The following is a 12974-nucleotide window of genomic DNA, read 5'->3' on the forward strand; positions in this document are numbered from 1 at the left end:
CGAACAGAATTTCCACAGTCACCGAATATGCCCTAAAGAAATGATCTCCATATTTAGAATTATTTATGAACTGTGTCTAGAATATGAGTATGCTTTTTCAGAAGGAAAAAGTTCTTCTTACTGATAGCAGAACTGAATTAAAATTAAAGTAATAAACACTGGTTAACAAATGCTTTTTTTTCCTTTTTAAACAACTTATAAATATACATATTCTTAGGTAATTATGAAATTTTATTGACAGTGAGAATATGATGCTCCCAAACTAGCAGAATGACGCTGTCAGTGTAAAGTACCAGAAACAAAATGGTTGTTTGTTTTAGTTTAGATTCCGATATAAATCAGTCGCTTAAAAACACTGCTGTTTTGCACGTGTCTGAATGTGACATATAATGCACTGATTATTAAAACTCCCCATCTGTTTTTGCCTGCTCTTACACCACTCTCTTACAATGTCATTTGTGTTCGAAGCAGGATCTTCCAGCTAAAAACGCCAAAGTTGCAGCTCTTTACTTTCAGTGAACTGCATTTGTTGGCGAAACCTTCTAACGCTGTTGTTTGTTCCCCAGGCGAGGCGGGCGCGGGCAGCGATGCTGGGCTGCCGGGCCCCGCGCAGCATCCCCCTGCCCTCCCAGGTACGGCTGCTGCGGGCCGTTCTGTGCCTGCAGCCTTATCCTCCGGCTGCCCAGCCACCCCCGCGGGTTTTTTCATGCGTGGCGTCTCCATCCACTGCCATTGTCCATCCACCGAGTGGCACTGTTGTGTAGAGAGAAAAAAGCAGCTTCGCTTCATCGCTCCCTGATTGTGCCGTGTGTGGCCCTTCGGTTACGTTCGCTGTGCACCAGCATCCGTCTTCGTTAAAAATGTGTCTTTGCCTTGTACTTTGTGGTCCATTTCACACTTTGTCATGTGGGGCGATTCGACCATCAACGTCTTTTTTAGTTGCGTTACTTCCCTGTTGCTGTATTTGAGGCAGGTATTTTGAGCTGAACATCTACTTTAATGCTCTTGACTGAAGAGGAGCTTACCTGCCTTGGCCTGAAATAATAACCATATGGATTTGTGTGATGAGACCGTTTGAATAAATTTTAAAAGTGCTGGAAGCCTTTGTTCCAATTTCAATGTAGGAGAAAAAGGGAAACTAATTTATCTGAAGTTTAAAAGTTTTATAAAACTCATATCATTCTTTTTGCAAATTTTAATACTCTACATCCTGACTATGGCAAATACAGAGTAATAGATGAGCAGATCTGAGTGGTTTTGAATTATAGATTGCGCCTTACTTCTGTTCTTCTTAGTATCTTTGTCCTTGCTCTCCTTATAACTATGAAAGCTATTCTTTTCCTCTGTAGGAGTGAGCCATCAGTTTTGTATGCCTTTTGTGCATGTCTTCTCTGACTTTTCCTGTATTTTAATAGAGGCCTCCAAAGTTCATGATTATGTCCCCTACAACTTAAACTTAGTAAGACCTGCAGCTTGCTTTTCTTTCATCATAAGTTTTCTCCACTCCTCTCGCCATCATCTTTTACTTTCTTGTAAATCCCTATTATAGATCACATTACATTTAAACTTTCCTTCTTCTTTTCAAGATATTTCATGTCTCTACCCTCTGCCTTGCTAGCAATACCAGCAGTCAGTTCAGTCCCTTTTCCCACTACCACATCTGTGTATTTTCCAGATGGTTTTGAGGCCCGTTTGTAACCCTGGGGTCAGGCCCAGTATCATTAGCAACAGGCAAGTAGCGAGCCAGTTAGAAGCCAGCACACGGAGGTAACGCTGCTCCTTTTCACCTCCGAAGGGGATGTATTTTTAGTGCATGAAATCCTGTGCATCATTACTGTGAACTATTTATGCATTTTAGTGTGCACGTATATATTTTTGAGACATCCTACACAGTAATGTGTTCTGACTACTGCTTACGTCAGGGTTCCTTAGGTGTTTGTTCTGCATGCCTTATAAGCATTTATTTGATTTCCATGCTTGTGGTTTCTTCAGCCTGTTTCATATAGGCTTTAGGACCTTCTGGTATACGCTTAGATAGTCAGAGATTAGATTTATCTAATCTTCTTTTAAGGAGGCATAATGTATTTATCTAAGATTGATACAATGAGCAGAGGAAAATGAAAGTTTTGATTCAGTGATGTTCTCAGGTTGCCGATTAAGCTGCTAAAGAAGAAGGAGATGAGTTTGGTTAGTTATTAACTGTAGTTTATTGCATCACTTTATATATTTTGATTGTACATGGAGGGTAAGAGTTCTGGATTTGGGGATTTTTCTTTTTTTTCCTGAGGAATTGGAAAATTAGAAATTCTCTCGAATGACCTTCTTGTTGAGCTATTGAGTGAGGAGAACGTGCCACACTGCTTATTAAGAAAAATGCGGAATCAGTGAGACACACAACAAAGAAGATACAAATGGTATTTGTGTAATCCTCCCAAGAGCCTGAAATCTCTGCATCGGTGCTACAGTGTTATTTCCAAAGTTACGTGAGGGTTGTTAATGCCTCAGAAATCGGTGCACACATAATACATCTGAAAGACTTCCAAAGCATCATGGTGACTTCAGTTAACTGTTCTTGCAGCAGCTCCACTAAACTCCTGTGTTGGGAAGATGGTAGGTGGCTTTTTTGTTACATTAGGGAAAACGTATGATTGGTGTGACTTGTCTTTCAGCTTTCTTACTTACAGTTGTGAAAATGATGACTCCTCTGGAAATTGGAAAAGCCTATTACAATCCACGAACTCTGCTTTATGACTTGCAACACAGTGTAATTATTCATAAGTGCTATTCTTTCTGTCTTGCTTAATTCTTAATCGCATCCCCAAATAATCCATGTCACAGTGCTCTTCACAGGGTTGGAGTCAGAATAAAAATTTAGCGTTTCATGATGATAATTTTCTCAGATTTGCTTATTCATGCAGAAGGATCAGGTGCATCCTAAGCCTTCTCCTTGCCTGGGTATAAAACATACAGAAATAGTATTTTTATCACTTCCGTTTTACTGCATCTCTATCTTAATTTCATCACACCTTGTATTGCTTTTATTTTTCATCTTCATTATATTTTATAGTCCATAAGAACCAGATTAGTCAAAGCTCTTGGTGTTATTTGAGCAAATTCCCTTTTAGGACAGTTGTATTGTTCTGTTCACAAAATCCCAGCTATACATATTTCTCCTCTTGTTTGGTTATGCAAGTAGTTGCATATTCCATTCCTCTAAACTGTGATCCATCTTTTGAAGTGTAGCTGTTTAGTAAGCAAAGCAGTGACCATAAGGATAGTTCTCTGTCTTTTCAATTTCCTACTATATTTTAAACTTTTTTTTCCTTAGAGCTGAAAGACACAATACAGAAAAAAAAAATCCTTATGAATAATTTTTCCATCATTTTACCAAGCTGTATTATTTCATGTGCATGGTTCAAATACATTTAAAGTGTCCCTCTCTCAATGCTATCTATGAAATTTTACCACATAATCTCCTTATTTGCAGGTGAATTGGGCTAAGCGCAGGCCACGCAGTGGAGGAGTATGTGAAAAACATACATTGCTTCTTGTTTAACTTTTTTGTTGTTTTTTTAGTCTTGATCCTATGTGGAAGATATCTTCATATTACTAGGATGGGAAAGACAGCCCATTTACTCTGATTTATACATAATAAAATATTTTTTCATTGTACTTACTTTGTCCACCAAATAGATTTTTTTGTTTAGCATTTATATTGGCTGCTCTGGCTTAGCTGTATGAATTTCTTTTATAAATGCTTTATTTGCTAAAATATGTAATTTCATCTGTTCCGAAACTATTTTTAAGTTTTACCTACTGTAAAACCACACTTCAGTTGTAAATTGCCACTATGAAATGCATAAAAAGTCTCCTTCTTATATAAAGGCAACTGTAAGGATAATGGTGTTGCCAAGTGACATGATTTTATCCTAAAATTAGAAGTCTTCTAAAAACTTCCTTGTGACTGAATTATTTCTTCTGTTTGCCATGCAGTGTTTTCTTCTTTTCCATTTCTAGAATTATTTAGAGAATTGGAGATTCTATTTTCACCTAATTAACACATATCCCATTTCTCTTTAAAATGTGAAGGCAACGGTTAAGTGAGATCTTACAGCCTCCATCTCCTACACTTTAAGGAAGCTGTTCAGACTAAATTGTAGGTGATAAGTGACTAGAGGAGGGCTGGGAAGAAACGGAAAAATGCAATTGAATGAAGTTTGTGGGAAGGGAAGAATATGTAGAGGAAGAAGTTGGAACAAGGAAGTGGCAGAAGCAGAAAAGGCAATGTGGAGGGGTCTGAAGAAGAAGAGGAGGCAGACAGAGGAAGGTCCACAGGAGTATGAGAAGCAGGACATGAAATGTAGGAAGGTCATGGGAGAGAAGAGGAAAATCAGGCAGGAGGGAATGAAGGAGAAGGTGGGAAGCAGTTTATATGCCAATTTTCTTGCAGAAAACATTGAGAATATTAAACCCAGATCCTTTCTTGGGTTTTCTGCTTTTTGGTCTGTTTTGTCACATGTGATGTTTTCTTCTTTGCTAGTTCCATCTCTTCGCATTTAACAGTCTTCTTGCTAAGATGACATTTTAAATAGATCTGTATTTATTCCCTTAAGAAAATGTGAATTACGGGTTCCATGTGGCTGCGGCTGTGCAATATATGCTGCGTAGGTCAAACACCACGGAGAACTTGGCTCAGGCTTTGTCTTCACCCGGCAGGTGGCCAAGCACAGCACTGCTGACTTCCACACCACTTCGAGGACAGTTACCATTCTAGATCTTAAATGACTGAATTAAGTTAAAATGTTTCTGTATGAGTAGGTTTAGCTAGTTGTTTCCTTTTGTTTAAAATGTTTGATCTCAACAGAGCTGGTCTCCTTTTTTATCTAAACCTGAATTTCTTTCTGTGTTTTCTGCAGCATTTTCTGCCTCTATTTTCTTTCATTTCTTTGTCTTTTAGTTTTCTTTTATTTCTCTAGAAATCTGTACCGTGGGGGACGACCACAGTGCATGATGAGGGGGAGACTAACCCATTCCGGAAAAGGAGTTAGTTTTGTATTTTCAAAATTGGTAGTGCATCCACAATGACAAAACACTAAATACTTTGTAAGATCTGTGCAATAATATTGACATATCTGGGAGTAAAACTGGCATAGAGGGTGGGAGCAGCTCAGAGCAAAGAAGGATGAACCACTGGCATCTGCGAGGGAGGTAGTTTCAAATTCGACAACCTTGCAAAGGAGATGAAGCTGCACCTGTGACATCTGAATGATTTAGTTTGAGAATCATTCTTGATGCTATACATGGTAGTATGAAAAGCACACCAAAAACAAAGGAAAGGAAAAAGGGAGGACATAAACTGACTCATCAGAATAGCCGACAAAACAAGAAAAGGGAAGAATTCTAGAACTTTAGTTTTATGTGCTATTTTACTTTTCGGAATGGAAAAGGTGGAGATGGCCTTAAAATTTGAAGCATGCGAACTTACATTCTGTCCCAAACTTAACTTCCTTTTCCCTGTTGTAAGTCTAGACATTGTCATCTCGATGTTCAATGCCCAAGTCATTCTTGGAATCTGACATTCTTGTTCTTAGCTTTCTTTGCCAAGTTTTATAGTTTATTTGTTGAGAGAAAAAGGATTTCCTTTGAAGTGTTGATGACATCAGATTTTTTTTTGTTATGAGATGGTACTTTTGCTCATTATGCCACACAGGGAAGAGAAGGTCCTCAGTCTATGGGTATAATAGACTATATATACTGAGATGGTATTTCTTTTTTCTTTTTTTATGTATATATATATATAGTTTAGCACATATATATACACACTATATATAGTGTGTTTGTATATATATCTATATATACACTAAGATTTTGTATGTTTCTCTCATACAAAAATTAAGTTCCCTGTATGTCAGAATAGTCCTTCAATCTCACAGTGCATGCTGACACACTTCAACATTTCATTCTGTGTTGACCTATCTGTGAATCTCAGTCAATGTCAATTAAGACAAGGAAGTATTTACAAGGACAAGAAACTGCCCATTGATTAATTCTAATGTTACTTTATACTTGCTTTATAGGCCAAAGTTCAAAAAACGTCAGCTCATCCCCAAGCATAGAGAGCCTGTCTGGCGGACGTGAATTTACAGGATCTCCACCATTGTCTGCATCAAAAAAGGATTCCTTTTTCAGTACAATCTCCCGCTCCCGTTCCCAAAGCAAAACTATGAGCAGAAAAGAATCGGTGAGTTCTTTAACTTTTTAAGCTATTTTAGTGTCACACTGCATTACTTGTTAGAGCCAATCATTTCTCCCATTCATTAAGCACTTGCACTTGAAAATGTTTTCCTAAGCACACATTAATGGCAAAAGCAGAAATAAGCTATATTTCAACTGTTTCTGTTGAGTAACATCTCCATTATGACTTCCATCCCATAATCCTACCTGAAATGAAACTGTGAAAGCGCCTGTTGCCTCTGAGAAACAGGAGAGAAGTCCTGTAAGTTTATTTGCTTTGTTAGACTTTTGGTGTAATCCTGAAGTTAATAAAGAGTTCAGTGGGGAGCACGAATGCTCAGCAGATCCAAACATGTCCATCTGTTGCCCCTGAAATTCCTTAATACATCAGAGGTTTCCCAGTGTCTGTAGCATCTGTAGTCTGCAGTCACAGTTCTATTTCTTGCACAGCCCTGTCCTTCCATTTGGCCACAAGAAACTGTTATTTAAACAGATTGTTCTCATCCAAGAAAGTTGGCTCTTATCATGGGTGTGTTCCAAAGAAATTCTCATCCTATCAAAGGTATTTTAGGAGCACTACTTTGGTAAACCTCATATCCCATGGAGCAGGAGGATTCTTCTTTATTTTATATACGTTTCCCATTGTCTTTCTGCTGATTAGTAACCAGCTACGTAGTAGATGGAAAAAGTTGTATTTTTTGTAAGATGAAGGCATAGTGGTTTTCTCCATTCCATTTTCACAAATGTATGCTCATATAACTTCCTATTGATTTCAATAAATAGGAATTGTAATAGCAATATTTCTATATTACAGCATTCTTCAGGTGTTCAGAGGTAAATAGTGTGCAGAAGTTTAATCAGAACATCTCAGCATTTTTGTCTCTAAACAGCAGAATCTTTATTAAGTCACATCATATATTAAATTTGATATTTAAAATGTTCTAATGAAATGCACAACTTTGTTCAGTTTTTGTGCACTGAAAGGGAGGGTTTAATTCTTGTTCCACATGCTTTAATGTTGCCTAAAGAAAAGCTGTGTTTTGTGGTTAGTCAACAAGAAGCTATAATTTTGGTTTGTGTCCATTTAAGACATACTGAATTGAATTTAAAGCAAAACCAACAACTTAATATCTCTCTGCTTGTCCTCATGAGTTGAAGAAAAACAAATATACCAATATTGAACTTTTCTTTTTATGTAGTTTAACAAGGTCTAAATCCAGCTTTCATTTGCAACTATTGTCCAGGCCAGAACTTTTTTTGCACTAGTAGAGTTTAAGAATAATTCCTCCTTAGTTCTCTGACTGGAGACATAGAAGAATTTTCCTTTATAATATTCATAGTCCATTAGAACCATTAACGATTACCATGTTTTTCAGGTAAATAATTTCCCAAATTTGTGATATTTTATTAATGTTTTTTTCAAGGATTTTGGACAAAGAAGTACTCATTGAAACAGATTTGTAGTCCTTATGATAATTTTTGGTAGATTGGTAATCATGATAAACTAAGCAGAGCATAGATTTTCAAAAGAATTCTTTGAACTGTGATATATACTTAATATTGTAGCATTTTATGATCGAACAGCTAGAAAAGGTTTAAGATTACCAAAATCTATTTCCTTACATTCAGTTTTTGACTGACCTTTAATAGAGGGAAAAGGTATTTGTAGCAGCTCCAAGAGGAAAAGGTTTGTTTAAATCTGGTCTCTGTTGCTCAAGACGATGTTTGGGTTTTGTTTTCCTGTAAATTTCGTGATACCTGGTTTTCCACATAGAGAGGAAAACCCCAAAGAGTTCATCCTGAGGTCCCAAAATAGTTGCATCAGAATACTCCAGTCTCATAGTTGTTTCATGTACAGCTGTTTTCTGGAGGCAAAAGACAACTTGAAAACATCATGCATTCACATCTTTGTTTTATTTACAAAACCGAACTGGTCTACATTTTTACATTTGTCCCTAATAATTATACAGATTATGTTGTTAAGTATTGGGGAAATTACCTTTGTTGGAACTTGACTATGCATCAATCACTTCATAAAAATATGCTTTTAAAATCAGTCATTCTTGGTATAATGGATGAAAGAGAATCAATTTCCCCTTCATCTTCGTACTTCTAATTAATGCCCTTCCCAAGCAAAGCAGAAATGGAATACATGCATAAAAATACGTCCTTCAACATGGAGTTAAAAAAAGTGATTTTCACAGACGAGGACATTACTGTAACGTTGTCATGGGATGAACAGGAATGTCGTCATCTCAGGTCACACCTGGAGTCCTGTGTCCAGTTCTGGACTCCCCAGTACAAGAGAGACACACATACTGAAGAGAGTCCAGGGAAGGGCCACAAAGGTGATGAAGGGACTGTGGCACCTCTTCTGTAAGGAAAAGCTGAGAGCTAGGACTGTTCAGCCTGGAGAAGAGAAGGCTCAGGAGGATCTCATCAATGTGTATAAAGGCCTGAAGGTAGGGCGCAAAGAGGATGGAGCCAGGATCTGTGGGCTGCAGTGGGCTTCAGTGGTGCCCAGTGACAGGACCAGAGGCAGTAGGCACGAACTGAAACATAGGAGGCTCCATCTGAACATCAGGAAACACTTTTTCACTGTGAGAGTGACCAAGCACTGGCACAGGTTGCCCAAGGGGGTTGTGGGGTCTCCATCCTTGGAGATATTCAAAAGTCATCCAGACATGGTCCTGCGCAGCCTGCTCTAGATGGCCCTGCTTGAGCAGGGGGTTGGACAAGATGACCTTCAGTGGTCCCTTCCAGCCTCAACCAGTCTGTGATTCTGTGACAGGATAAACTGGAATGCGACTTGTCTAAATTCTTTCTTTCCTAAAGCCAGTCCAACAAATGGGACTTTCTCTGGGAGGGTTCTGATCAAAATTGATACTTAAATTGAGTCATTGCCTCCAGGAATAGGATGTCTCCATTTCTCATATTAAGAACTTCTTAAGGTAGTAACATTTACGTTATATTTAGTCTTCTAGATCCTTTTTTCCTCTCAAATGCAAAGATCAATAGAATGACTTTTTTACTGCTGTTGCCAGAAACAGATGTCCTCTGTTTTATTTAGTTAAGGAAGTGAATCTACAGCCTCAGGGCTGAATGCACAATATCAGATCATGTTTTGGCAAACCATGGCAGCCTGATGTTTTTCATGTTACTGTTGAGTGGCACTCAGCTGTATGTTAACATGAGACCCACCAAATGTGTTTGAAAGTCTGTTTTGTGCTCAGCAGTGAAATGGTTCCCTACCTCTTTGTACAGTTTACGGCTTTCTGACAGGAATAACTTAGGTTGCAGTTTCTGGAGCTGTCTTCCCATAAACAAAAGCAGGAACATTGTAATATGTAATGCCCTCCAGTGCCTGTTATCTTCTGGCTGGGTCAGTCTTGCTGGGATAAAGTCCTAGAAAATTTCCTCTCATAGCCTGCCTACTGCCCTCTCCTTTTTGGCAGAGTTGGGAAATTGGGTGCATCTGTGGTCCGTTTATTTCTCCTTATATTTCATTTACATCTCCAGCGACCGTTAAGGATGGCCTACCGCTCTTTTTGGCAAATAGCAAAGCTGCTTAGAGCTTGATTCTGGCAAATATGGTTGGCTGGTCTCAGGTTCGGGCAGAATATTCTGTAAATTGCTTTCTGCCATAGAGATATGCCAGAGAGGGAACTTCGAGTCAAACAATATAAACATTTAAAAAACTTTCATTAAAAAAAAACAGGAGAAAGATGATTTTGACTGAAAAGAAAGTTTTGATTTTGAGAAACTTTATATTTTAATAAGTAAATTTCTACATAAAAGGTTTCTAGTTAAGAAAAATCAAGTTATCCATTTGGAAAATACGTTAGTTAAAAAATTCCCAAGAAGGAAACATTTCTAAGGAAAATCTGGAGCAGTTTATTTCCTTTACTAAAATAGTTTACAAACATGGTCAATCAGAATCCTCATTTCTTAGCAAAAAAAATCCTGAACAAAAGTGTCATGCATCATGCTGGTTTTGATTGCACAGACTTTTTAATTAAATCAAATTTGACAACATATGCTGTTGTCCCCACGAGCAGGTAGAAACAACTGTTGCTGTCTGTGATTTACATCGCTAGTCTGACTGATTTGAAGTTAGTTATGAGTACCCCTACAGGTTAGAAAATTAATGTATGCCATTATTTTCAATTAAATAGACATCTGCTCTACTGATTTAGGAACCTGATTTTAAGCACACAAGCTTGACAGTTTTGCTCAAGTAGAAGTAGTATACAAAAATCAAAGAGATAATAAAATAAATACTAGACAACCATACAAAAAAATCATGCATGCAAAAATTCCTTTGAAGAAGAGCATGCCTTTTGTGCATGGTGCACATCTTGGAGACTTGTTTTATTCCCATATATCTTTTCCCTGACTATTATTTTTAAAACCTCTTTAAAAGGCTTTAAGCAAAATATTTGTCAGTCCGTACTTACCAATGCCAAACATTTATTCAGAAATACAAATGCTATGATGAAATGTCCTTTTTTAATTAAGCATCATAAAATGTGACCAGAATAAGTTAACGTCTGTGTACAACAGCCAATTGCCTAATCAGTGTGTTGGATTTGTTAGGCCTCAAGCTAAAGACATGATGATTGTTCTCAGTGCCATTAAGTTTAATGAACTTCAGTGCCTTAACGTTTAACTGCAGTTAATACTGTAGGGCATTTGTCTTTCTTATTCTGATGTCGTAGGCCAGTTCAGACACCTGACAAATGCAAGTTATTTAGTACTTCAGTGCTTGTCTAATTTTAGGGACAGATGAAAAGAATATTCAATCTGAGATGCTGCCAGGTCACGTGAACAGAGTTTGTAGAAAAACCTCTGAGATATTTTGGAAATGTTATTCTTTTCTCAGTTGCCTTCCTCAGGCTCCCACAACATGCTGTAACTCAAATGAAAGAGCTGAAAACAGTACAAGGAAAAATAAGTTGCCTTTTAGAGTTTTTTATTAGAAATACTTGCAAGTTTCATATAATTTAGTAAAACGACAGCTGTATGCATGAGTGGCAGCTTTGAATCCTAATGCTCCTTATCTCTTTTGGAGTGATTCATTTCAGGGAAAAGAAACTGTACTGTGATAAAAACAGGAAGTTAATTGCTTAGAAAAAAAGATGAATAAAAACCCAAGTGGCTCTGCAGTGCTTTTTCTGTCATATTATGAGCAATAAACATGTATACAGAACAGATCCGTGAGGCCATTTGGAAGATTTTAAAAATGCCAGTGTAAACTGTTGTCTTTCTCCGGTACAGGAGATTCAGGTACGTGCAGCTGAATTATACTTGCCAGTAACTTCTGCACAGAAGCCAATTCGAGTAATATAATTTGAAAGAAGCCAGTGAGAACTTTTAAAATTATTCAGCAGCCCTTTAAAACTGTCAGGGAGAATTTAAAAAATACCAAAATCATGAATGAATGAGACTATAAGCAATGTTTACAAAAGGCTCAAAGTGACTTAGGAGCCAAGAAGTGTGATCCTTCACTCCACAGCAATCATGTTACCAGCAGCAGGTACAGGACTTGCTCTGTGCATCCTCTTTCCATACATTAATCATGAAGTTAAGGTTTCAGCATCCCAGTGGCAAAGGAAAATACATCTGAGAATCTATGTTGGTGGTTTGAGCTGCCCTTTTTTCCTTTTCAGTGGAAATCTCATCCCTTCATCCTGCTCTTTTAAGATAACACCACAAAATTACTGTCCTTTTCTGTGAAGAGCTGAGAGACCTGTACTGAACTCTCAACAAAAACATGGACATGGATGAGAAACATCTCTCTAAATCCAGCTATTGTTTTAGTTGGGGTTTTTTTGAGCGGAAAAGGTTTCTGTGTTTGAGATATTTTTTTCCCACCAAAATAAATTGTAGTTATGTGTGTAATAGCTTGATTCTTATTTTTGTCTGTGTTTGGTTAAATCAAATCATTCCCTATAAAAACAACAAAACTTGTGTTTCTGTTCTTTTAACAATGTAGTATAAATGGTGGATATTTGCAGTCCCTGCATAATCACTATACTTAAGTTTTACCCTCCTTAATCTCTGAACAATGTAATCAGAGATTCTAAAACGCCTAAATAACAAGATCCTGCTCTGGTCTGCATCCTCAGTCATGGTAGGAATCATATCAAAGGTCAAATACATCCAGCCGGAAGAGAGAAGGGGTTAGTGATACTTTTTTGCAACTGATGCTTAAAAAAAAATGAACTGAGTATGAGTTTAACAAAGGGTATACTTTGTGAGAGTCCTTCATAAAGGACTGTGTGTATGTTGAGCCGTGCATATATTAAAATGCATATTGAGGAAGCAAAATTAAGAAGCATAATTACATAATTACATCACACCTAATCAACCATTTCAATAACATTCAACCAAATACTTCAGTAATATAATATTGAAGCATGGAATTTGAACTTTATTCATTGCAGAATATCTATGTATTAATCATTCCATATCCATATGCATTCAAGAATACTTACCGCATTGTTTCAGAGAGCTCTAAAATCATAAAATGGTGGGTTTTTTCCCTCTGCTCACATTTCTCTTACATTTGCCATAGTGGGCTTATGCAGTCTTAAAGGCCAGCAATGTGTGTACCAGATAGGCAGAAAGCCCGTCAGATATGATACTGAAACATAATGGAGAAAATGGGATTCTCATTCGCATATGTGTGTGTTTATAGCTATTTCCAAAATACTTACAGCCATACCATTTAAATTAAT

General features: G+C 37.4%; 1 protein-coding gene across 10 annotated transcripts in view; it reads left to right on the top strand.

Moving 5' to 3' along the window:
• The window catches only part of TBC1D5 (TBC1 domain family member 5), a 318020-nt gene that overhangs the window by 266191 nt on the left and 38855 nt on the right, over positions 1-12974 (top strand). For 8 of the 10 annotated variants that reach the window (XM_087771855.1, XM_087771860.1, XM_087771874.1 and 5 more), the window contains 2 exons: positions 567-632; positions 6078-6241. In XM_087771855.1, coding sequence (XP_087627981.1) covers positions 567-632; positions 6078-6241 — 230 coding nt within the window. The remainder of the gene's footprint in view (positions 1-566; positions 633-6077; positions 6242-12974) is intronic. The other 2 variants (XM_087771832.1, XM_087771850.1) reach the window with 1 other exon arrangement.

The sequence above is a fragment of the Nipponia nippon genome, unplaced genomic scaffold (assembly GCF_047370975.1).
Source record: "Nipponia nippon isolate SJK-2023a ecotype South Korea unplaced genomic scaffold, ASM4737097v1 scaffold_1, whole genome shotgun sequence".
NCBI lineage: Eukaryota > Metazoa > Chordata > Aves > Pelecaniformes > Threskiornithidae > Nipponia > Nipponia nippon.